A 27,624-nucleotide genomic window follows, 5' to 3' on the forward strand; every position below is an offset into this window, starting at 1 on the left:
TGATTATATTATTGAATTACATTTATTATTATATTATTATTTTTTATGATTATTTATAAATTATAATTTATGATTTCATGTTTCAAATTTTATCATACCTGGGATGTTTACTAGACTCTTGTTTCGGACAGATTTCAGTGAGTTATTCCTAAAAATTCCAGCCCTACAATAAAAAAACTGCATATTTCCATGCAAAAAATGTACCGCTTTGAGCACAGAAATATTGACATAATCAGACGGCTAGGGACGTTAAATAACACCTTTGCATTTTCATTATATATCTGTTTTCAGAATCAGGGAGTAAGTAATGTCATTACTGGGTCTCTGTGCTTTTCAATGCAATGCAGGCAAATCATGGCTAGCAGGAAGGGTTGAATGTACATAGCTTCCTGAAAACATCACAGCACCCTGCCTTGGTACTGCTCTTGAAAGCCCTCAGCTATGATGTAAGGTTTGGCTCTTAGGAGGCAAATTCCCAAAATGTCCTGATGGGAGGATGTCAGTCATGAGGAGTGAGTGTTCCTAGGCAGGCTGTATCTGCATGCAGACCACCCTAGGTAATGCCCAAGCGTGATGCTGAGCCTCCATGTTTGAAAGAACTGAAATGCAAGGAATAAAAGTGACAGGCCAGGAACAGTAAGGCTAGGGAGGAAGGAGCTAGGTGATGCTGAAGGTCCTTCAGCCAGAAAATGAGGCAGGTTTTGTGTGACTGGCTGCAGCTTCTAATACACATTGTGAGAAGCCCGCAGTGTGCAGTGAAATGAGAATAAGCAATTTCATTACAGAAGAACCTGTACAACTGTTCAAGATTAAAGGGAAGACTGGAGATCAGCTTTAAACTAACACTGTCCCATCCCTGGAAATCTGCTTACCTGAAATTCTATAGGCATGTGAATGAGGAAGAGATCCAGGTAATCTATTTGAAGAGCTCTTAGGGATTTCTGCAGACCATTCCGAACCAAATCAGGTCTGTGGAAAGTGCTCCAGAGCTGAAAACAACAAAAAAAACATTTTTTTCAGATACTTCCACCAAGCTAGAGAGTTCAGAATAGGCCTGATCATCACAAATTATGTTTAAAGTAGGAGCAATGCTTGTGAATAACCCCTTGTGATTCATTCTGGGGAACCAAATAAGGGTTCTTTCACATGGGGCGGACCCAATTAGCGGATCCGCTTGCTCAGTGGGAGGATCTCTCCGCTGATCCCCACTGAGAAAGCAGACAACAGCTCTGTGTCTGCTTTGCTGCTGCATAGCAAACACAGAGCTGCTCGCTCTCCTCAATGGGTGGTCAGATGAAAACGGACCGCCTGTCCATTTTTAACTGACCCAATCCCATGGATGGAAGGGGAATTGGATCACCATCCGTCCCTTTTTGGTGATTCGGATTGGATCAGATGTCGGCCGGTGTAATCGGACACATGTCCATTTACACCTGCCGCTCCATACAGGAGAATGGAGGTTCCAATTGGGAAAACAGGCAGGCAGATCCGATCTGAACGTTCATGTGAAAGAGCCCTAAAAAAAAGCTTTGACATTTAGCAGCAGCAAGATTTGGCCAATGAAATATACTGATTTTTTTTCACCCAGTGCTGAAATGACATGTAAAGGCACTATCCTCTATTGTGATCATAATTGTGCTTTTAACGTGACTTTACACAGCTAACCTTACCAGCGTTATCAAAACGCCTGTGTGCATGGAGCCTAAAAGAATTAGTGTGACACCTTTTGCTGCAATATGTTCTGGTTAACCCTATGGATGCAGTTAAATTGGTGACTACACCACACGGAACTTTACTGAGACAACAAAATGCTTTAATGGTTTATTCAACAGACCAGCAGGGAGAAAATGAGGGATATTCGTTGTTAGGGTTTACATACACTTTAAGTGATGTGTATTTTTTGGTGATGATAACTGTATAAATATAAATGTATGCAAATATTTATATTTTTTATTAATTCCTTACAGTTCATACAATGTGTGACAGACCTACCTTTAGACTAAATATTTTTGCAATAAAAGGTGTCCCTCTTTCTTACTTCAGAAAGAAACTACTGCATAATTCTGCTACAACCAAAAAGTACCAACCTTCCCAGTTAAGAACAAGTCTTCTCTCCTTATGGTTCCATCTGTGATCTTATTATGGATGGCCCGGCCAACTTCAACCTCATTGCCGTACAGGTATGCCCCATCAATATGGCGGTACCCGGCTGTGATGGCCAGCTTTGTGGCCTCTTCCGCCATGCTCCTGGGGTACTGAGAAAAGCCAATGTGATTTTTAGATAAAAAATACCTTTACGTATTCTTAGAAAATTATGTTTAATACATTAATTTGTTAACACAGTAAGCTCTATTTACAAACCATTAATTAATCAATAAATTGCTAGCAAGCACCTTGCTAGACAGGTGCTAGGAGTACACCACCCCCCACTGACTTTTCCATCACGTCCAACAATGCCACCATCAGGCCCGCCCCGCAGGCCAGAGTACTTGGTGTCATTCTTGACTCCAATCTATCCTTCCAGCCCCAAGTCCAATCGCTAACAAACTCATGCAGACTCCACCTCCGCAACATCGCCAAAATACGCACGCTCCTAACCCCAGAAACCACTAAACAACTCATCCACTCCCTCATCATATCACGACTCGATTACTGCAACTCCCTCCTCACTGACCTGCCTCGCCACAGGCTATCCCCGCTTCAGTCGATCCTGAATACGGCAGCCAGACTCATCCACCTTACCATCTGCTCCTTTTCCGCCACCCCCCTCTGCCAATCCCTCCACTGGCTTCCAATTGCCCAACGGATCAAATTCAAAATCCTAACACTGACGTACAAAGCTGTCCATCAGACTGCCCCAAACTACATCACCGACCTAATATCCAAGTACCACCCAACACGCACTCTGCGCTCCTCACAAGACCTCCTTCTCTCTAGTTCCCTAGTCTCCTCCTCCCATGCCCGCCTCCAGGACTTCTCCAGGGCGTCACCCATACTCTGGAACTCCCTACCCCAATCCATCAGACTATCACCTACTCTCCTCTCCTTTAGGCGCACCCTGAAACCCCACCTCTTCAGGGAAGCCTACCCAGCCCCCTGCTAATTCCCGACCTCCTCCACTCTTCCTACCACTCCATCCCCCACAGCTATTTCCTCCTGTACCACTATCCCCTCCCTCCTAGATTGTAAGCTCCAAGGAGCAGGTCCCTCGAACCCCTGGTGTATCTCATTGTATTGTTATTGTACTGTCGCATGTTCTGTCTCCCATTGTAATGTACAGCACTGAGCGAACTGTTGGCGCTTTATAAATGCTGTATAATAATAATAATAATACATAGAAATACTTCTCTGGCTTACTTTATCCATTGAAGATGTATTTTTATTGTTAGGTAAATTTAGTTCTAGCTCACTGTAATCAATGCAGCTGCATTTGATTGGATAGATCTGTTCTGTGTCTCACAGGCTGCAAGTTAGATTGCTCTCTCTCTCTGCCTTCTTTCAGAACCCTCTGGGGTGGAGAGTAAAGTAACTAGGCAACATGAATATTTATACTGTCCCAGACAATCTATGTGAACCATGCACAGGTGAATGCTGGGAAATGGGTATAAATAGTCTGAAATCTGGGGCAAAATTTTATTATCCTTGAAGAGAAGTCCAGCCTGAGGGTTTGCTGCCCTCTGGGCACCCTTGCCATATGCTTGCTGTTCATGGAGCCTCAGCTGGGCTAGCTGAGAAGCTTGGATGCTAAAGGTTGCTGGGAGCTGACTGAGAGGCTGTCATCTGAGGATCTGGTTTGAGGTCACTGGTAGAGGTGCCTGGAAGGTTTTGGCCGGAAGCAACCATCACCTAAGGACATTTGTGAGTACAGACTGGTGTGAAAGATTTTAGAGACTGTGGGCTGCTGCCACCCCTCTGGTGCTAGAGAGTCAGCTGTGCATATAAAGGAGATACCAGCTGGTGTCCTGAAGAGCTCAGTCCATCTAGTTCTTTGTGAAGAGCCTGAGCTCAAGTTGCTTAACCACTTCAAGTCCGGACACTTTCACTCCCTTCCTATCCAGGCCAATTTTCAGCTTTTAGCGCTGTCACACTTTGAATGACAATTGCGCAGTCATGCAACACTGTACCCATATGAATTTTTTAGCATTTTTTTGAGACAGATCAAACTTTATTTTGGTGGTATTTATTCACCACTGGGTTTTTTTTGCTATATAAATGAGAAGTCCAAAAATGTTGAAAAAAAAGTGTTTTTCTTATAAAATTTTGCAAATAAATAATATTTCTTCATACATCTTGGCCAAAATGTATTCAGCTATCATTTTAGTAAAAAAAAAATCCAAATTAGTTTATAACCAAAAATTATAATTTTTCAACTTTTTTTTACTATTTTATTTTTTTTATATTATTATTTATGTTTTTGGGGTTTTAACATACTGTCACCCTAGCAGTACAGTGTCACCATAGTGATACTGTACTACTTGTGAGGGGTGATGACGATTTTTTTTTTTTTTACACTGATTGATTTTATACCCATAAATGCTTTAACCGCTTGCCGCCCTGCCACTGTGTATATACGTGTGCAGGGCGGCAGTGGAGCGCAAAACCACGTTTAAAAACGGGTTCCGCGCTCCCGACACTTTCGCCGGCAGGGGGCGCGCGCGCGCGCTCCCGCCGACCCGCGGGTGCCACTATTTGATCCAGGAGGGATCAATCATTAGATTTCAGCCAGTGATTTCTGGCTGAAATCACATGATCGGTCCCTGTCCTATCCTGTCCTGTGTTGACATACACAGGGCAGGATATGATGTCATTCTTCTCTGCCTGGACACATTCCGTTCCAGACAGAGAAGAAGACATCCAAAAAGTGAGTACACAAGCACTACACTACAGTTAGAACACTCTAGGACACATTTAACCCCCTGATCGCCCCCCCCCTCCAGTTAACCCTTCACTGCCCTGTCACCAGTGTTACTGATCAGTGAAGCGATTTTTACTGATCAGTGTCGCTGGCGACTTTCGATAGAGTTAGCGCCCCTCCCAGATAGCGCCAGATTGCCCGCCAGTACACCAGTAATCCCGTTTAACCCCTTGATCGCCCCCCCCCTCCAGTTAACCCCTTCACTGCCCTGTCACCCAGTGTCACTGATCAGTGAACCAATTTTTACTGATCACTGTATCAGTGTCGCTGGCGACTTCCGATAGAGTTAGCGCCCCTCCCAGATAGCGCCAGCTTGCCCGCCAGTACACCAGTAATCCCGTTTAACCCCTTGATCGCCCCCCCCCCCCAGTTAACCCCTTCACTGCCCTGTCACCAGTGTCACTGATCAGTGAACCAATTTTTACTGATCACTGTATCAGTGTCGCTGGCGACTTCCGATAGTGTTAGCGCCCCTCCCAGATAGGGCCAGTTTGCCCGCCAGTACACCAGTAATCCCGTTTAACCCCTTGATCACCCCCCCCCCCAGTTAACCCCTTCACTGCCCTGTCACCAGTGTCACTGATCAGTGAACCAATTTTTACTGATCACTGTATCAGTGTCGCTGGCGACTTCCGATAGTGTTAGCGTCCCTCCCAGATAGCGCCAGTTTGCCCGCTAGTGCACCAGAAATCCCATTTAACCCCTTGATCGCCCCCCCCCCAGTTAACCCCTTCACTGCCCTGTCACCAGTGTCATTGATTACAGTGAACAGATTTTTACTGATCACTGTATTAGTGTCACTGGTGACTTCCGATAGTGTTAGCGCCCCTCCTAGATAGCGCCAGTTTGCCCGCTAATGCACGGGATTTTTTTTACCAAAAACATGGAGCAGAATACATTTTGGCTTAAATTTATGACTAACTTTGAGTTTACGATATATTTTTTATAGCTGAAAGTAGAAAATATTGTTTTTTTTCAAATTTTTTGTGGTTTTTTTGTTTATAGCGCAAAAAATAAAAAGCGCACAGGTGATCAATTACCACCAAAAGAAAGCTCTATTTGTGTGAAAAAAGGACATAATTTTCGTTTGGGTGCAGCATTGCATGACCGCGCAATTATCATTTGAGTTAGTGCAGCGCTGTATAGCAAAAAAAGGCATAAATTACAGTATCTATACCATAGTTTGTAGACGCTATAACTTTCACACAAAGCAATCAATATACACTTATTGGGATTTTTTTTACCAAAAACATGTAGCAGAATACATTTTGGCTTAAATTTATGACTAACTTTGAGTTTACGATATATTTTTTATAGCTGAAAGTAGAAAATATTGTTTTTTTTCAAATTTTTTGTGTTTTTTTTGTTTATAGCGCAAAAAATAAAAAGCGCACAGGTGATCAAATACCACCAAAAGAAAGCTCTATTTGTGTGAAAAAAAGGACGTAAATTTCGTTTGGGTACAGCATTGCATGATCGTGCAATTATCATTTGAATTAGTGCAGCGCTGTATAGCAAAAAAAGGCATAAATTACAGCATCTATACCAGTGGTGGCGAACCCGTGGCACGCGTGCCACAGCCGGCACGCCGAGCCTTATCTGTGGGCACGCCAGGAGAATCCAGCGGCACGCTGTCTTCCCGGCTGTAGTGTGCGTGACAGCCGGGTCCCAAGTGCGCATGCACAAGAAGCAGTGCTCCTTGTGAATGGTAAGGCGGTACCTGGGACACATGACAGATCCCAGAAGCCGCCGGACCAATCACAAAGCGCAGCGCTTCTCGCGCATGCGCACTGGGCATCCGGCTGTCCGACGAGCGCCCACACTACAGAAGCCGGGAAGACAGCGAGCGGCTGGATCGAGGAACAGGTAAGATAAAAAAAAAAAACTCTGCGGAAGTAAGAGCGGGTACCTGTCAAATTCAGGTACCCGCTCCCCCTCCCTCCCCAAAGGTCAGCAGTCATCCCTGTGCTGTGTCCCCAGTCTCTGGTCATCCCCGTGCTGTGTCCCCAGTCTCTGGTCATCCCCGTGCTGTGTCCCCAGTCTCTGGTCATCCCCGTGCTGTGTCCCCAGTCTCTGGTCATCCCCGTGCTGTGTCCCCAGTCTCTGGTCATCCCCGTGCTGTGTCCCCAGTCTCTGGTCATCCCCGTGCTGTGTCCCCAGTCTCTGGTCATCCCCGTGCTGTGTCCCCAGTCTCTGGTCATCCCCGTGCTGTGTCCCCAGTCTCTGGTCATCCCCGTGCTGTGTCCCCAGTCTCTGGTCATCCCCGTGCTGTGTCCCCAGTCTCTGGTCATCCCCGTGCTGTGTCCCCAGTCTCTGGTCATCCCCGTGCTGTGTCCCCAGTCTCTGGTCATCCCCGTGCTGTGTCCCCAGTCTCTGGTCATCCCCGTGCTGTGTCCCCAGTCTCTGGTCATCCCCGTGCTGTGTCCCCAGTCTCTGGTCATCCCCGTGCTGTGTCCCCAGTCTCTGGTCATCCCCGTGCTGTGTCCCCAGTCTCTGGTCATCCCTGTGCTGTGTCCCCAGTCTCTGGTCATCCCTGTGCTGTGTCCCCAGTCTCTGGTCATCCCTGTGCTGTGTCCAGAGGTCCCGTACAGTGATCGGTGTGCATCAGGACCTGGACACAGCGGGCACCAGATCGCAGTGCTGCGTGCTCCCAGAGAGTGCGCACAGGCTGAAAATGCGGGCGCTGTTTATGAATGGCAACCTGCTCCTGCACTGCTCCCGTCCGGCTGTTTATGTATATGGGCTGGACGGGAAGTGGTTAAAGAAGGAAGCTTTTGTGCCTTTAGCTTCTATTACAAAGCCAAATCCACTACCTGCTTTTACAATGACTTTGCTTACCGTTCTACAGAAGGAAGTTTAGTGTCCTCAGCTTGTACATAGTTCTTTTTGGAGTATCCCAGCCATCTGCATTTGCTTTAGGCTGAACAAACTGTGGAATATGGTTCACATCTGTGCGGCCATGTGGGCCGCATTTTGCATGGGCACGAGAGCCCATTCATTTGAATGGACTCCCGTGCCAGTGGCACAAAGGGAAGAAGTTCCTGCACTTCTTTGGAAAACGCAGCCCGCACGGGAACCTCGGTTTCCAGTACTGTTGCGTTTTCCAGTGCGGGCGGTGTACCATTAGAACTAATGGCACCTGCTCGCGGGTCCGCAATTCTCTGTGTGGGTGGTACAGCTGCACGGATCTACGTGCGGATCCACAGTGGCACCACCCACACATATGTGAACCTAGGGTAAATGCATTGAGTTGCTGCCATGTGATTTGCTGATTAGCAGCTTGTTTTACCAAGCAAATGAAGAGGTGTATCTAATAAAGTGGCCAGTGAGTGTATAGAAGTAAAGAATTCCATGAATGTTGTGCTGGAAGTGATACAAAAACAGACAATGTATGTTCTTTGTATGAATATCCATTTCATCAGGACATACAGAGGTTTATATATTTCAGCTTGTGCCTAGGCATACTGTATACTACAATCTTAAAGTGTACCTACGATCAAAATGTAAAGTCATATATTTTATTCCACAATTAATTTCAATTATTTCTAGCCTACTTCTATTAAAATAAAAGATCTTGAACTTTGTAAACTTACTTTGTGAAGATCCGCACACATTTACTTTCTTGAATTCTGTGACACATATTTTTCTATGCCCTGTAAGTAGGCACTGCTGTGTCACACATTTCACAGAGCCTGCCTTCTAAACTACAGAGGTGCTGAGAAGAGGCAGAGTAAATACAGAAATCACAGTTTGCGGGCAGCATAGTACCATGGGACATGTGTGTAGCTATAAGTAAACAGCCAAAGAGAAGCTGCAAAGCATGCAGGGAATCCAGGATGTTGTGGAAAGAGATGGCCAGCAGACAGGCAGCACTCACAATATGAAAGGAGACTTTTCAAGTGAGTTTATATTAGATTGTCAAATATAACTATTTTGCATCATTATTACATTGCTGCTGTTATAAAATGAAAGTGCACGCTGTGACCATAGATCTCCTTTTAATAAAATTCTGTGTATTCTGCTGTATGTCGCCCATGGCAAGAAGGCTTTGAGGACTGCGAGGGACAAGGTCAGGGGCACTGGCCACCAAGCACTGCATAAGAAGGTAGTGAGATGTATATCATCTTCACTGCTTACAAAGTTTCAATGTGTTGGAGAGCCCCTAATCTAAAATGGTTTTGGGAACTATCTGTATTCATATATACTATAAACCACTAGGGGGCACTCCAGTGTTTCACATACATATGCCAGTTCTCCAATAGATTGCTAGGAGTGTCTAACGGTAGATAAGCTTAGGACCCATGCACCCTGGGTGTTATGCCCTAGTGCGCAAAACTGGGATTTAGCTGATGGTGGAGATCACAGGTGCATTGTCTAGCCCTGTTGCCAGCAGCCTGTCAAATTTTATAAGAGGCTGACAGCTGCTGCAGCAGTATGGGGCTGGATCAGGGGCGGATTGACCATTTGGAAACTCAGGCACTGCCCGAGGGCCTGGGGTCAGTAGGGGGCCCCATGAGATGCCCCTGTTACCTTTTTCATAGGCTTTTTTGTGTGTGGGCAAGGACACAGGGGCCCCATGATTCCGTATTGCCCAGTGGCCCCATGAGTTGTCAGTCTGCCCCTGGGCTGGATGGTGCACCCAGCCGTATAAACATTAACCACTTGCCCTCCAGAGGATTTACCCCCCTTCCTGACAGGCCATTTTTTGCGATACGGCTCTGCATTACTTTAACTGACAATTGCGCGGTCATGCAATGCTGCACATAAATGAAATGTATGTCCTTTTTCCCATAAAAAGAGCTTTCTTTCAGTGGTATATGATCACCTCTGCGGGTTTTTTTTTCTGCGCTATAAACAAAAAAAGACCGACAATTTTGAAAAAAAAAACATTATTTTTTACTTTTTGCTATAAAACATATCCAATAAAAAAAATTTTAAAAATCAAATTTGGTCATAAATGTAAGCCTAAATGTATTCTGCAACATGTCTTTGCTAAAGGTTGGGGCGGTTGCCTTTTTTTTTTTTGTAGTTGGCTAAATTGGACGCAGGAATGCACTGGTATAGCTGGGCGTTATGTGTATCCCTGTACCTTTAAGGAGGGATGGGCTCCTCCAGGCACACCTGCCCTTAACCCATCCATTTATACATGTGCTCCTACTGGACATTTTAGTTAGATCCACAGTATACAGAGGACCCTTGACATGGGAATATGGCTTACGCATGTATTTGCAAATGTGTACAAACAAAACCCTATGTTTTTAACACATACTGTTAGGCAGGGCCAAATTGGTTGTTTCACAAGCTGGCTAGTAAGTGTTGCTGGGAAATCTTTTGTTTGTAAGACAGATTTACCCTCGCTTTCTTTTGGGACAACAGCGGTGTCAGATCCCAAACTTAAAGCACACTGCCCTTAATGTGTGACAGTGGTGTTCTCAGCCTCCCCCCACAGAGTTTCCAGCTCACAGGACCACAATCTAAGTGTCAGCAGACTGGTAGTCTGCAGTCAGGTAACTATGCTGTTAACCCCTACATACAGAAGTCATGGCCACCACTTGTTTAGCGGAAATTACTTGTTTACCATTCACAATAATCAACAATAAATGTGAAATAAACCCCTCACATTGGCGCTGTATGTTATAAACATTCAAATAATGTGCAAAAACTAAATGAATTGTGAAATTTAAAAAAATGAATGAATGCACATCCGCTATAATTAAATAACATACTCCAGTGCATAGCACTTAAAAATTATCAACACAATCACAAATGACTGCTACCACCTTATATACAAATCAAATAGACACTAAGGTGTCCGTTTATGAACCAGTGGTAATAGATCGCTGCTCAGTTCTTGGAGAACACAGTTGTATTGTGAATGCCGTTTATGAAGCAGTTCTCCGAACAAAGGGAGAATGGTCTCCAAACGCTGGAAAACAGCTGATTTTACTATAATCTCGCGAGATTACAGTAAAAGATCAGTTTACTAAGCAGAGGTAAATTATCACTGTTTAGTTTTCGGTTCCTCCAATTCTCCAGCTCTGGGCTGGAGAATCTGGAGGGAGAACACAGATCTCCAGTGAAGGGCTGAACATGTTCTCCGCTGATCTCCTGAGTGTCATAAACTGTGAATGACCAGAGAATAGCTGCGATCCTCTGAATCGCAGCTATTCTCTGTGTCATAAACAGATACCTAAGGTGTCCGTTTATGAACCAGCGGAAAATGTTCGCTGCTCAGTTCTCCGGCATTCTCGGAGAACACAGTTCTCCTGTGAATGCCGTTTATGAAGCGATGTAGATCAGTTCCTGAACGAAGGGAGAACGGTCCACAAACACTGGAAAACGAAGAGCTGAACATGTTCTCCGCTGATCTCCTGAGTGTCATAAACTGTGAATGACCAGACAGTAGCTGCGATCCTCTGAATCGCAGCTATTCTCTGTGTCATAAACGGACACCTAAATGTGAAATAAACCCCTCACAGTGGCTCTGTAGGTTATAAACATTCAAATCATCATAGAAAAAATAATCTCCAATACAGCAACCAATGCATAAAACTTTGTTCTAAAATAGAATGCCACTCACATAATAAAATATATAAAAACACTCATCAAATGCATCTAGGGATAGACGTCAGGTAAAGTAGCATAGTAATGGCTCTCACCACCGCCGGACCACTTGGATTGTGTTACCATGGGACTTCTGATTCCGGTCCTGATGTCACATGCCGCACAGCCACATACCGACGCGTTTCAGCACTTCCGACTTCGTCACAGGGGATGGCTGTGCAGCATGGTGACTGCTCATATACATAGTCTTGCTCATCACAATTGGGTGTTCATTACCGCAAGATGAATAACTAGTGGTGAGAGCCATTACTATGTTACCATACTTGACGTCTATCCACAGATGCATATGATGAGCGGTTTTATACAGTATATTTTATTATATGAGTGACATTCTATTTTAGAATAAAGTTTTTTGCATTGGTTACTGTAGGATTGGATATTATGTTTATTTTTTCTATGATGATGATATCTAGTGGAGTGGAGTAAGGAGTTCTGTGATGATCAAACACCTCAAAGACCTTAGGTGGCGTCTCAAAGCGATTCATGCCAACCATGACAATGAAGACATATAGGTCTGGCGAGTGAAGTCCGTATTAAAGTGACAGGTGCTCCACTGTGCTCAAACTGGTGCCCCACATGGATTTGCACTCACCATCATCCCATGACTACCTATCTCTAGAATGGACACGTTTTGTTGGGACTAGCCCAGTAACAGCGTTGGGTTGGTGACTGATGTTCCTTCACAAGTACTCCACAGCGTTGCTAATGGTAACCGATATATCTTCACAGGGTCTAGATGGTACTGCTAATGGTAACCAGTGATCCTTTCCAGGGGTTAAATTAATACCATAAATCCTCCTTTCCTGTTTTTGTAGGTGAAAACTCCAGGGCTGTTATTGTTGACCTTGTTCACTGCATTGTGGGTCACTGACCTGGAGTTCTCCTGTCAACCCTTGACGTAAGTCAGAAATCGAGGGGAATTTATTTCACATTTAGAGTGATTTCTATATAAGGTGGCAGCAGTAGTTTGTGATTGTGTTTATAGTTTTTAAGTGCTATGTATTGGAGTGTGTTATTTAATCATAGAGGATGTGCATTCATTCATTTTTTACGTTTTCACAATTGATTTTGTTTTTTGATGTATTGTATGGTATCCATATAGCGCGGAGGTGTTTGCACACATTCACAATAATCATTGTAATAAGTTTGACCTTTAAGAAATGTCATTAATATGGAGATTTACACTAAAATAGCACTCTACAGAGAGACAGGGGTTCTTTTAATCCTGGATTTGTGCATTAGATAAGACTAATAATTTTAAAGTACTGTTTAATTATTATTATTATTATACAAGATTTATATAGCGCCAACAGTTTGCTCAGCGCTTTACAATATAAAGGAAGACAATAGAGGTAATAACTGTGGGGGATGCCCAAATAAGGGAAAGCAATGCAGAGAAATATTTACAGAATAGATATTACAACAGAAAAAGAGAAAACAAAACAAAAATAGATTAACAATGAAAAGTACCTAACAAAGTCCTGGGTTCTTTTGGTTCCAACAAAGCATTACCTGATTAGACAAGGTAGAGGGGGGGGGGGGGGGGGCAGTGACATCAAGCTCTCCACCTTGTCCAATCAGAGAATGCTTTGTATTCATTCATAAAATGTAAAGCATTCCATAAATAGTGCCCTTCCTTGTAGCTGTAGTAGAGAGCAAGAGCCGCATAAGTTGTCTCCTCTGTAGTGCTGCTCCTACGCCCTGTCATGGTTGGTGGGTGTAGCACCAGCCAAGCATGACCCATTCAAGTGGACGAGGCTGCTCTGCAAGTGCCGTGTAACCTTGTGCAGTTCAGGAAACAAGGGGTTAAACAGGCAGCAGTGTGTTGCTCCCACTACCTGCTTTAAGCCCTTGGAGCCTGCAGAAGCATGCAGTTGCAGAGCACTTGCAGAGTGGCCCATTAACTTGAATGGGTCTGGGCTGACAGGCTTTAGCACCCACCAAAAGCAACAGGGGGTGTAATTCCTGCTGTGGCATGTGTATACCTTTGGCTGCTGCCTCAGCAGCTAAAGAGGGTAGGGATTGGGGGGGGTTGGTAAAACCGTGATTCAACTGCAGTGTTTTACCACCCCCCAACTTTACATGTAACCAAAGCCCTTAGGGTACTGCTGATAACAACTAAGGGCTCATTCACTGCTGCTTCTCTGCAAAGCGATCCCAGTGCGCTTGACAGGTGGTTTGGAGGCGATATGCTGCCTCCTCAACTGATTTAAAGCCATGATTTCCTTGCAATGCCCGTGATTGTGACATGTTAGTATGGTAATTAGAGGTTTAAATCAGGTGTGGGTAGGCAACAGTGTGCCCGGTGAATTCTCCCATGTTGTTCAGGTAGATCTCCAACTCTTTAACGACTTGCCAAACGCTCTATAGCCGAATGACAACTACAGCGTGGTTGTACAGTTCTGGGAGGGCATCATATGACATATGGCATCATATCCTCCCAGAATGCACCCTCCTGCGTGCACCCGGTGATCTCCATGATCACTGTGTCCTACGGACACAGCTGATCACGTGATGTGGTAAAGGGCCAATAACACAGCAGATCACCGGGTAACCGCATTTGCCGGTTATCAGCTGCACTTTCCTCACGCTGTCACAGTGTGAGGAAAGTACTGCCCATAACCAGAAATTGTCAGAAAACAGATCGGCACTGATCATCAGGGTACTGATGATCAGTGCCACCCACCTTTGCCCAGCAGTCCTACCCACAAGTGCCAAGCAGTGCCATCCACCTCTGCCCATCAGTGCCCAGCAGTGCCACCTATCTGTGCCCATCAGTGCCTAGCAGTGCCACACATCAGTGCTACCCAGCATTGCTGCCAGTCAGTGCCCAGCAGTGCCGCCAGTCAGTGCCGTCAGTCAATGCCACCCTTCAGTGCTCATCAGTGCTGCCCATCAGTTCCCCCTATCGGTGCCCATCATTGCTGCCTATCAGTGCCAGCTCATCAGTGCTGCCTATCAGTGCCAGCTGATCAGTGCTGCCTCATCAGTGCTGCTTATCAGTGCCCATCAGTGCTGCCTAATAAATTGCACTGTCCATTTGGTTGTCGCAATATTGCATAGTGTTTAGGTCAGTGAGTGGAAGCGGCTGATCAGGGAAATTGTGCCTAGTGTAGGGAGAGGACAGAGGAGGAGGGACAGAATAGAGACCATATGCCTTTGCCTTAGACAGGAGCCTTCTGGTTACAGGTGCCTTGTTGCATTACTGCCTTCCAGCTGCCTTCTCTGCCAGATGTTGCATGAAATCGCTTTACCACTTGTCCTCCAGAGGACTTATCCCCCTTCCTGACCAGGCTTTTTTTTGCACTATTTCAACTGGTAATTGCTCAGTCATGCAATGCTGTACCCAAACTAAATTTATATCATTTTTTTAACACAAATACAGCTTTCCTTCTGTGGTATTTGGTCACCTGTGCACTTTTTTATTTTTTGCACTATAAACAAAAAAAGGCCGAAAATTATGGGAAAAAAATACTTTCAGCTTTAAAAAATAGTAAACTCAAAGTTAGTCAAATTCAGGCTAAAATGTATTTTGCTACATGTCTTTGGTAAAAAAAAAAAAAACAATAACTGCATATTAATTGGTTTGTGTGAAAAGTATAGCGTCTACAAATGGCAGTATAGATATTGGAATTTATGCCACTTTATATATACACGCTATATGGCGCTGCGCTAGTTTAACTGACAATTGTGCAGTCATGCAATACTGTACATAAATGAAATGTATGTCCTTTTTTTCACACAAATAGAGCTTTCTTTTGGTGATATTTGATCACCTCTGGGATTTTTTTTTTGCGCTATAAACAAAAAAAGACAGAACATTTTGAAAAGAAAAGATATTTTCTTATTTCTGTAATAAAAAATATCCAATAAACTAAAATTTCGTCATAAACTTAGGCCAAAATGTATTTTGCTAAATGTCTTTGGTAAAAAAAAATCCCAATATGTGTATATTAATTTGTGTGGAAGTTATAGCATCTACAAATAGTGGTATAGATATTGGAATTTACGCCATTCTTTGCTATACGGCCCTGCACTAGTTTAACTGAAGAGTGCGCAGTCATGCAATACTGTACATAAATAAAAATTATGTCCTTTTTTTTCACACAAATAGAGCTTTCTTTTGGTGGTATTTGATCACCTCTTTTTTGTGCTATAAACAAAAAATAACAGAAATTTTTGAAAATAAAACTATATTTTCTAATTTCTGTCATAAAAAAAATCCAATAAACTCAAATTTTGTTATAAATTTAGGCCAGAATGTATTTTGTTACATGTCCTTGGTAAAAAAAAACTGCATATGAAGTGGTTTGTGTGAAAGTTATACCATCTACAAACTATGGCATAAATAATGGAATTTACACAGCTTTTACTTTCTGATTGCCTATTACATTTCTTGAGGTGCTAAAATACAGTATAAATACCCCCAAATGACCCCTTTTCGAAAAGTAGACACCCTAAGCTATCTGCTAAGAGGCAAAGTTGTCAATTAATTGATATATTGCTCACACAAGCCATGGGTATATGTGGAATTACACCCCAAAATATATTCTGCTACTTCTACCGAGTATGGGGATACCACATGTGAGACTTTTTGGGAGCCTAGCCACATACAGGAGCCTGAAATCCAATGAACACTTTGAAAGCCTGAAGGTGCGTAACTCCCTCATTTCACTTCCTCTCTACCTATTACAATTCTGGAGGCCCTGTTATGCCAGGACAGCACCACCCCCACCCCCTTTCCCCCCCCCCCAAATTACCTTTTTTTGGAAAGTAGACACTCCAAGGAATTTAAAAAGAGGCATGGTGAGTATTTTGCAGATCTAATTTTTTCTCACAAGGTTTTTTAAAAGAAAAGAAAAAATTTTTTGTTTTCTTTCTTCATTTTCCAAAAACCTGTAGCAACAAACAAGATCTGCAAAATACTTAACATGTGTCTTATCAAATTCCTCGGGGTGTCTATTTTCCAAAAAGGGGTCATTTGGGGGGAGGGGGGTTCATACTATTCTGGCATTTCAGGGCCTCTGAAACTGTGATAGGTAGTCAGGAAGTGTAATGAGGAAATAAAGTACATTAAAAGCCCGAAGGTGCTTATTGGATTTTGGGGTCCTGTACTTGGCTGAACTGCCAAAAAGTCTCTCACAAGTGGTACCCCCATACTTGGTAGAAGTAGCAGAATGTATTTTGAGGTGTAATTCCACCTATACCCATGGCATGTGTGAGCAATAAATCATTTAATTGACAATTTTGTGTAAAAAAAAAAATATTTTTTGTCACTTTCAAAACAAAAACTTGTTGAAAAAAAATAAATTCTTCTATTGACTCAACATGCCTCTCAGGAAATAGTTTGGGGTGTCTACCTCTCAAAAAGGGGTCATTTTTGGGGGAGGGGGGCATTTTATGTCCAGCATTAGAGGTTTATGCCACATATCACTCACTCTCCTAACCACCTGAAGACCAAGCCTTTTCTGACACTTTTTGTTCACATGAAAAAAATCTATATTTGAACCACCAAACTTTATATTTTTGTATAAGCAGACACCCTAGTGAATAAAATGGTGGGTGCTGCAATTTTTTAAGTCACATAGAACTCACACAACAATATTCCAAATGCAAATTTTTTGAAAAACAAAATCTTTACTTTTAATGCACAAAAACACATTATATTAGCCAATTATTTGGTAAATTATAAAAGATGATGGTATGCCGAGTAAATAGATATCAAACATGACATGCTTTAAAACTGCGCACGCGTACATTTTTAATATCCATAGGCAACGCTTTAAAAGCCTTTACAGGCTACCATTTTAGATGCTAGAATTACTGCCCTTGATCTGATGTTCACGGCGGTACCTCACATGCATGGTGCAACTGCTGTTTACATACTGACACGAGGTCATTGCTTGTCCACGCAGGTGTACATGTGCGCAGGGGGGCGAGGATGGGGGTTTTTTTTTATTATTTTTTATTATTTTATTTTACATTGCCCCTTTCTTTCTTTTTCTTTTGATCACTTTTATTGCTATCACAGGGAATGTAAATATCCCCTGTGATTGCAATAGGCATTGACAGGTATTGCTTTTTGAGAAATATGGGGTCTATCAGACTCTGGATATCTCCTCTGTCCTTACATCTTCTGATCTCACCAAGATCGGTGTGATCAGATGCTTTCCCAATTTACAAATGGCGCTGTTTATATCCTGCGAAACTGAAGTGATGAAATACTCATAGCTTCCGATTTCTTAGACTATAGAGATGATTGGCACCACTCCAGTCTCCAATTAGCTCTATGGTCAACTGGCAGAACCACCGGATGCATTCTCAGGTTCCCCCGATGGCACAGGACATGCCTGGAAGGTGGCGGGGTGGGGGGGGGTCATCTTCTCCTGCTGCTTGTAAAAGCAATTTTGCAGCTAATCAGCCACTAGGATTGCTTTTACATGAAAGCCAATCACTGGCTGAAAAAACTATACCAGGATGATGCCTGCATGTGCAAGCATCATCCTTGTGAAACCAATCAAAGTCCAGTGATGTACCAGTATGTTGCTGGTCCTTGTTGGGTATATACAGTTGCAAGAAAAAGTATGTGAACCCCTTGGTATTATGTGGAGTTTTGCATGAACTGGGCATAAAATGTGCTCTGAACGTCATCTAAGTCACAACAATAGAAGAACACAGTCTGCTGAACATAATACTACACAAACATTAGATGTTGCCATGGTTTAATTGCACATAACATGTAAACATTCACAGTGCAGGGAGGAAAAAGTATGTGAGGCCCTAGCTTAATGACTTCTCCCACAGCTAATTGGAGCCAGGGGTGAGCCAACCTTGACTCTAATCAGTGTGATGATATTGGATGTGTTGCTGACAGCTGTCCTGCCCTTAAAAACACACACCTGTTTTGGGTTTACTGGTTTCAAGAAGCACTGTCTGATGTTAACCATGCCTCACAGAAAAGAGCTCTCAGAAGACCTACGATCAAGAATTGTTGACTTGCATGAAGCTGGAAAGGGTTACAAAAGTATCTCCAAAAGCCTTGATGTTCATGTGTCCACGGCAAGACAGACTGTCTACAAATGGAGAAAGTTTAGCACTGTTGCTACTCTCCCTAGGCGTGGTCGTCCTGTAAAAATGACTGCAAGAGCACAGCGCAGAATGCTGCATGAGGTAAAGAAGAATCCCAGAGTGTCAGCTAAAGACCTACAGAAATCTCTGGCACATGCTAACATTTTTGTTGACACATCTACAATAAGGAAAACATTAAACAAGAATGAAGTACATGGGAGGACACCACGGAGGAAGCCATTGCTGTCCAAAAAGAATATTGCAGCACGTTTGAAGTTTGCAAAAGAGCACCTGGATGTTCCACAGCACTACTGGCAAAATATACTGTGGACAGATGAAACCAAGATTGAGTTGTTTGGGAAGAACACACAACACTATGTGTGGAGAAAAAAAGGCACAGCACACCAACATCAAAACCTCATCCCCACTGTAAAACACGGCGGAGGGAGCATCATGGTTTGGGGCTGCTTTGCTGCCTCAGGGCCTGGACGAATTGTTGTCATTGATGGGAAAATGAATTCCAGAGTTTATCAAGACATTTTGCAGGAAAACCATCTGTCCGCCAACTGAAGCTCCGCAGAGGATGGTGTGCTGTTCCCCTCATATTTGTTATTTAACTGTGCATTGTATCACCAATTCTTATTTCACCATGTTTGTTTCTATGTCTTGATCTGTTGCTGCCATCTGCTGGCCAGAATTTGCATGCTGCATGCCTCTGTTATAGCTAGTAAGTGTTTTCTCTGCTGGGCGTGGTTTTAGGCAAGCCTTGGTTCTGGTCACTTCCTGCAGCCATTTTATCTGCTATATAGCTGTGTGACAGGACATTCTATACCCTGGGCTTGTGAAGGCATCAGTTTTTGACCAGCAGTTAGCCTCAGGAAAGATATCACAGGACAGCATCAATACCTCTACTACATTACAGTATTGTATCACTGTTTGTCGCTGTATTTTGGACCAAATAAACCCACGCTGATTTCATTCCCGTGTATACGTTTGGATCCGTCTAACCTGAGCATCTGCCGGTCCGGTCTGCTCCACTGCTTGGATACGAAGGTAGGAGGTTACACAGCCATTATTAGATATACCTTCATTCGCCTTCATGTGGGGACAGAACAGTCAAAAACTGCCTTAAAGTCCATACCTCACTACAGATTCCCTCAGAGTCCAGTACCACACTCAGGAATCTCCCTAGCAACAGGCCCACTTGCAGCAAATCTGCCCGGCTACAGTGCATGTTCCACAAGCCTATGCGAAAGCCCTGCACATACGCAGTATCTATACTCTCACCTGGAAGTCCTCCACAACTCGCCAAGCCATTCTCTGCGTCCTATATTAACCTTTGCTCGCATAATAGAAGTACTGTTTATGCACGCTCCTTACATTGTTGTGGCCGCGCCAAAACCCCGCAATTCACTCTAAACATCTTAGAAATTTTATCAAAGTGCCCTATCGGAGCCGTGCTGCAATTTTCAGCGCCCAATTCAAAAGTTCATTTTCTTAAAGAGACAGCGCACCTTATGTCAAAATGGCCGAAAAGGACTTTGCACAGTTCCCCAGTGATGAAATAAAGCAAATCCAACCTGATACTGATCATTATGAAGGGCAGAGAACAGAATCCACACTTCCAGCAGAACAAGTCGTGCGACCAAGACGCTCTCTCAAACCGACAGTAAAGGTCATTGAAAATTATCACACCACGAAAGATGAGCTATGTGATAACCTGGAGGAGCAATGGGAACGAGTTTCCTCCCTCATGTCCGGACTTAAATCCTCCTCAGGTGATGCCACAAGTTTACAAGTTGCCATCGGGCGGCTGGACACAGCTCAAGAAAGATACAAGAGACTGTCCACAAGGTATATAACCTTTCTAAAAGACTCTAATATCGATGAAGCCCTATCAGAACTAAGCAAGGCAGAATCAATAGACAGACAAAGAGACGTCATGGTGCTGGATGTTAAAAGTAAAGCGGAACTCCGTATCTTGCATTTGCAAGAAACTAGATCGCACATATCAAATTCATCTAAACATTCCTCTCGGTCATACAAATCATCGTGCTCAAGAAGCTCAGCCTTGAGCGACAGATTACTAGAGGCCCGCATAAACGCAGAGCAATCCAAAGCGAGACGCTCCTTCACAGAAAAAGAAGCTCTTGCAAGAGCAGAGGCCAAGAGGGCAGAGGCAGAAGCAGAGGCCAAGAGGGCAGAGGCAGAAGCAGAGGCCAAGAGGGCAGAAGCAGAGGCTCGAATAAAGATTTTTGAATCAGAGATGCAGGAGGAAATTGCATTAGCTAAAGTAAGACTACTTGAGCAAGCATTGAGCCAAGGTCTTGATCCAGTCTGCTCGCTACCACAGGAGATAGATGATCCAGTTGACCGCACCAGTGACTATGTACTGAATCAGGTATCTGCACCACCCCCAGTTTGCAGTACCGTCCAAGCCGACAACACTGAAACCTCCAAGTCAGCTCTACCTGCGGTACCAGTGCCACCCACAGCACCCGAGCAACCTAATAACCGTTACCTGGATGTGCCCTCTCAAGAACGGTTGTTACAGAAAGATCGCTATCAGGCGTTTTCTGGTCTAACTCCACAGCTCAAGCAGCAGTCATCACAATATACAGAGGCTAAACGAAAGCTTAACCCTGCAGCTACATCATTCTACCCGGAAGCATCTCACCCCTTCACGCCAGGCAGCTCTTACGCCCCAGGGGCATCACAAGTCGTCATGGCCACAAGCAGTGAGAAATCAGATATGTCTGAGTTTGCCAGGTTTATGGTGAGCAGAGAGCTAATCAACACCAGTCTCTCAAAATTTGATGACCGTGCAGAGAGCTACAGAGCTTGGAAGGCAACCTTCAAGGCCGCCATCGCTAACCTCAACCTAACCGCAGAGCAGGAGTTTGACCTCTTGATCAAATGGCTGGGCCCAGGCTCCACAAATCGTGTCAAGAGCCTCAGAACTGTCTACGTGGGACAAGCAGAAGCAGGTCTAGCTGCCGCCTGGCAGAGACTCGAACGTACCTTCGGCAGTGCAGAAGCAATAGAGAAGGCCCTATTCAAGAGACTGCGGAACGTTCCAAGGATCAATCTCAAGGATGTCCAGAAGCTTCAGGATTTAAGTGATCTGCTCATGGAACTGGAGCTTGCCAAGGGTGACCCTCGTCTGTCCGGGCTGTGCTACCTGGATACAGCTCATGGAGTGAACCCAATTGTCGTGAAGCTACCATACAGTCTGCAAGAAAAGTGGGCGGCATCAGTCTCAAGGTACAAAAGAGAGCATGATGTCACCTTTCCCCCATTTATTCACTTCTGTAGGTTTATCGATGAACAGTCCCAGATGAGGAATGACCCCAGCCTCGACTTCCTGGAGTTCAACACTACAGCTTCAGCGACATCATCACCAAGGTATGAAAGCGTCATGCATAAACACAGAGACTTCAAGAGCAGCGTGAGTGTTAGAAAGACTAACCTACCATCTCCCGTAGTACCCACGGGTAAACAGTACACTACCTCATCAGGAGATAAGACCTTCAATCGTGAATGTCCCATTCATAAAAAACCACACTCTCTGAACAAATGTAGAGGGTTTAGATCCAAAACCATACAGGAGCGCAAGAAAATCCTCACCGAGCTCGGGGTATGTTTCAGATGCTGCGCTTCATTGGAGCACATGGCTAAGGACTGTAAATCTGTCATCAAGTGTGAGGAGTGTCATAGTGAAAGACATGCCTCAGCTATGCACCCAATCCCACTCTCCAGAGATTCACCCACTGCTGTCACCACCAGTCCTGCTCCAAGTCATGGCGGGGAGCCCCAAAATTACGCTAATGCAGCGACTGCTGTTTCCTGCTCATGCTTGGATGTATGTGGGGAGGGCCAGTGTGAGAAATGTTGTGCCCGAATATGCCTAATCAAGGTCTACCCAGAGGGACTACCAGAAAAGGCAGTAAAAATGTATGCCATCATCGACGACCAAAGCAACCGGTCCCTAGCAGGTCCTAAATTCTTTGAAGCCTTTGGAATAAAGGGACCATCCGAACCCTATACCTTAAACACCTGCTCGGGCCACATAGAGACTAGCGGCAGAAGAGCACAAGGATTCATCGCTTCTCCTGTCAGTGGGGATACGGAAATACGCTTACCGACGCTGATCGAATGTGATCAAATACCCAACCATAGGGATGAGATTCCTACCCCAGAAGCTGCATTTCACCAACCTCACCTAAGGCACCTAGCAAACATTATCCCACCTATGGACATCAACGCCGAAATTCTACTCCTGCTCGGCAGAGACAATCTAAGGGTACACAAGGTGCGTCAACAGTGTAATGGTCCTGACTATGCGCCATATGCCCAGAGACTGGACTTGGGATGGGTAATCATAGGAAATGTATGCTTAAATCAACCAGGAATTGACTCCTTCAAAATGTACGTGCGTGCAGATGGACGCACAACTTGCATTAAGCTGTGTCCTCATCACTATGAGGTGAAAGAGAAGTCTCTAGGCCTCGTACAACTACCTGACGTCATTACTCCCCTCTTTGCCGACAACTTGGGGAGATCAGTCTTTCATACAACCAAGGACGACGATAAAGTAGCCTTGTCAGTAGAGGACAGAGAATTTGTCAAGATAATGGACAGTGAGTTCTTTAAAGACGAAACCAATCACTGGGTTTCTCCATTACCCTTTCGAGCTACCAGGGTAAGACTCCCGAACAACCGGGAACAAGCTCTGTCTAGATTTAACTCTCTTCAGCGTACCATGAACAGCAAGCCTGAAATGAGAGAACACATCGTTGCCTTTATGGATAAAATATTCCGTAACAACCATGCAGAACCAGCTCCATCCTTAAGGAAGAACGACAAGTGCTGCTACTTGCCTTCATTCGGAGTATATCATGCCACTAGACCTATGTCTGTAGGTTCCTTTACTAACTCTACTTGGCTTACAGGTCCGGAGTTTCTGCTAAGACAGGCGGACGAATGTGTACAGGAATTTTTCAGCATCCAGGATCCGGATAATGATCCAGAAATCCGCGCTGAAATCAGTGTATTGGTCACTGGAACAAAGCAAAACTCCAGCCTCGGTAGCCAGCGCTTTGAACGTTTCTCCAGTTGGATGAGACTCGTCAGGACTATCGCAAGGTTGGTGCACATTGCGAAATGTTATCACAATACTCACGAAGATAAGGATTGTCACGGTTGGCACGTCTGCCATAAACCCTTCTCTGCGGAGAACATCTCTCATAGTTAGTACCTCATAATACGTCACGTCCAACAAGGGGAATTCAATGTAGAATGGAAGTGCTTGTACAACAAACAGCAGATTCCAATAAAAAGCCCTCTTGCCAACTTAAATCCAGTTATTGACAGTTTTGGCTTGCTCAGAGTTGGTGGTCGTTTGAATCAAGCCCACCTAAGAGTTGTAGAACAAAATCCTCTCATCATTCCTAGCAAACACCATATCACCGTATTGCTGATCCGACACTACCACAAAAAGACTGAACACCAGGGCAGGCAAATCACTGAGGGCAAGTTACGGTCTGCTGGCCTTTGGATTATAGGTATGAAAAGACGTGTGGCCCAAGTATTGCATGACTGTGTTCACTGTAGCAAAGCTAGAGGAAAACAACTACACCAACAAATGGCTGATTTGCCTGCGGACAGACTATGTACAGAGCCGCCTTTCACCTACGTTGGCCTAGACGTCTTCGGGCCATGGATGGTGTCCGCACGCAGGACCCGTGGCGGTCACGCAAACAGTAAGCGTTGGGCTGTACTATTTACTTGCATGAGTGTGCGAGCCGTTCACTTAGAGGTCATAGAATCCATGGACACATCCAGCCTTATTAATGCCTTAAGACGGTTCTTCGCAATCAGAGGACCAGTGAAACAGTTGAGGTCTGACCGTGGAAGCAACTTCATTGGAGCCTGTAGAGAAATGAACATAGACACCAAATCCATTCAAGATCACTTGGCGGAAAAGGGTTGCACCTGGATTTTCAATCCTCCTCATAGTTCCCACATGGGGGGCTCCTGGGAGAGAATGATCGGGATCTCACGCAACATCTTGAATTCTATGTTGATGGATGTAAACTCTTCAAGACTCACACATGAGACTCTAGTCACCCTTCTTGCTGAAGTTTCAGCCATCATCAATTCTAGACCCCTCGTGCCAGTATCTATGGATCCTGAAACACCAGCCGTACTGACTCCAGCTATTCTACTTACCCAAAAAACTGAGATTACACTAATGCCTAGTAGAGATTTTACTCATGCGAATATCTACCAAAAACACTGGAAACGTGTACAATACCTAGCTGATTACTTCTGGAACAGGTGGAGAAAGGAGTATCTCAATATTCTTCAAGGAAGAAGAAAGTGGCAACACCACAAACCAAACCTAAAAGAAGGTGACCTCGTGTTAATGAAGGAGCAACATACCGTGCGGATTGACTGGCCTTTGGGACTAATTACAAAGGTTCTTCCTAGCAAGGATGGCAAGGTCCGTAAAGTGGAGTTGAAGATCTTCAGAAAGGGTGAGCTTAAAATGTTCACAAGGCCAATTAACGAACTCATTTTGATACTACCCATCGAGAACATTCCTGCTGGGTGAACTCTCCTGAACTTGAACTTTGTGGATCTTCTCTATTCCAACTCGGAATCTACTATATTGTTATGTTTATTACATTCTAACATGTTCTTTGTTACAGGTTGTTTTATATTTTATGGACATTCGTCATAGTGAAATCCCTTATGGAATTTCAGACGGGGAGTGTGCTGTTACCCTCATATTTGTTATTTAACTGTGCATTGTATCACCAATTCTTATTTCACCATGTTTGTTTCTATGTCTTGATCTGTTGCTGCCATCTGCTGGCCAGAATTTGCATGCTGCATGCCTCTGTTATAGCTAGTAAGTGTTTTCTCTGCTGGGCGTGGTTTTAGGCAAGCCTTGGTTCTGGTCACTTCCTGCAGCCATTTTATCTGCTATATAGCTGTGTGACAGGACATTCTATACCCTAGGCTTGTGAAGGCATCAGTTTTTGACCAGCAGTTAGCCTCAGGAAAGATATCACAGGACAGCATCAATACCTCTACTACATTACAGTATTGTATCACTGTTTGTCGCTGTATTTTGGACCAAATAAACCCACGCTGATTTCATTCCCGTGTATACGTTTGGATCCGTCTAACCTGAGCATCTGCCGGTCCGGTCTGCTCCACTGCTTGGATACGAAGGTAGGAGGTTACACAGCCATTATTAGATATACCTTCATTCGCCTTCATGTGGGGACAGAACAGATGGGTGATGCAACAGGACAATGACCCAAAGCATACAAGTAATTCAACAAAACAATGGCTGCAACAGCACAGAATGCACCTTCTGAAGTCCTGACCTCAACCCGATTGAAATGCTGTGGCATGACCTTAAGAGAGCGATTCACACCAGACATCCCAAGAATATTGCTACACTGAAACAGTTTTGTGTAGAGGAGTGGTCCAAAATTACTCCAGATCGTTGTGCAGGTCTGATCTGCAACTACAGGAAACGTTTGGTTGAGGTTATTGCTGCCAAAGGAGGGTCAACCAGTTATTAAGTCCAAAGGTTCACATACTTTTTCCTCCCTGCACTGTGAATGTTTACATGTTATGTGCAATTAAACCATGGCAACATCTAATATTTGTGTAGTATTATGTTCAGCAGACTGTGTTCTTCTATTGTTGTGACTTAGATGACGTTCAGAGCACATTTTATGCCCAATTTATGCAAAACTCCACGTAATCCCAAGGGGTTCACATACTTTTTCTTGCAACTGTATGCCACCCCAGGCCCCCATGCGTGGGCATATATGCTCTTTTTTAACTGCGGATGAAAAATTTCATCCAACAGCGCTGCACACAGTTACTTATGTAAATTCTGCGAGCAAGACTCTGTTGCTGTCAGAATAAACAGATCACTGCTGCAGCTGAATGGCATTCCTGCAAATCAAACAGCAATAGTTAACAATAAAACAGTGGGGTTAACAATAGAAGGGGGGGGTTAAGCGTAGGGGCTAAACTCAGGTGCTGGCAGGTGCCAGGGCTGATCCCGCTAATGCTGCATTTTTGGGGACACTATACTAATGTGAATGCTGTTATAGTGCTGATCTGATCAAAGATATTGATCCGTTCAGACACTATACTACTAATGAAGGTTTATTGTGTATGTGAACGTGTTCCTGGCAATCAAGGGTTAAATGTCATGACTGATGTAGTGACGGGCAATCTGACGCTAATGCTATCTGAAGTCGCCAGTGACACTAATACAGTGATCAGTAAAAAAATCTGTACACTGTACTAATGACACTGGTGACAGGGCAGTGAAGGGGTTAACTGGGGGGCAATCAGAGGGTTACATGTGCCCTATAAGTGTTTTAACTGTGTATGTGTAGTGCTTTTACACATTCCGTCCCAGAGAGAGAAGATTTCATTATTTCCTGTACCTGTGTAAATGTAAACACAGGTACAGGAAGATCCCTGAATCTGATGATTAGTCAGGCAGCGCCTGCCCACACACCCATCAGCCCGCGGGAGCGCGAATCACATATATATACTTGATTTTGCGCAGGGAGTCTGCCCTGTAGCAGTATTTATGCTATAGGGCACACTTAAAGTGGTTAAGCATTTCTTGCAGAGACCTCTGTAGGTTCGGGCAGTTCAGCGCTGCCAAATGACGGAAATTGGAATTTTCCCAAAACATTTATGATTAATTCATCACAGTTGTCTAGATTTCAGTGTGATTATCTACATTCTGATAGCAAATGTTACTGTTAACAGCCTTAATGACATTACAATGCCAATTAACCAGTAAAAAGGTTTTAATGTTCTGCTGACAAAAATCCTATCAATGTCATTAAATTAGCTAAATAAAAAAGTAGTTACAGACATAGTCTATTAGGTAGGATTTATGGTTCTTTTGTAACTTGATGGACAGTTCTGCTACTTATCTGCTTAGATTGTGTTCTGCAGTGTAA

At 44.1% G+C, this 27,624-nt stretch overlaps 1 protein-coding gene across 2 annotated transcripts in view; it reads right to left on the reverse strand.

Annotated features, from left to right (window-relative positions):
- Positions 1 to 27,624, reverse strand: part of LOC149459677 (estradiol 17 beta-dehydrogenase 5-like) — a 57,332-nt gene that overhangs the window by 27,983 nt on the left and 1,725 nt on the right. For both annotated transcript variants that reach the window (XM_089680637.1, XM_089680636.1), the window contains exons 2-3: positions 2,088 to 2,255; positions 873 to 989 (exon numbers count right to left, since the gene is read on the reverse strand). In XM_089680637.1, the coding sequence (XP_089536763.1) occupies positions 873 to 989; positions 2,088 to 2,255 (285 nt within the window). The remainder of the gene's footprint in view (positions 1 to 872; positions 990 to 2,087; positions 2,256 to 27,624) is intronic.

Source organism: Staurois parvus, unplaced genomic scaffold (genome assembly GCF_062004578.1).
Source record: "Staurois parvus isolate SC_StPar_1 unplaced genomic scaffold, SC_StPar_1.0 ptg000249l, whole genome shotgun sequence".
NCBI classification, from domain to species: Eukaryota; Metazoa; Chordata; class Amphibia; order Anura; family Ranidae; genus Staurois; species Staurois parvus.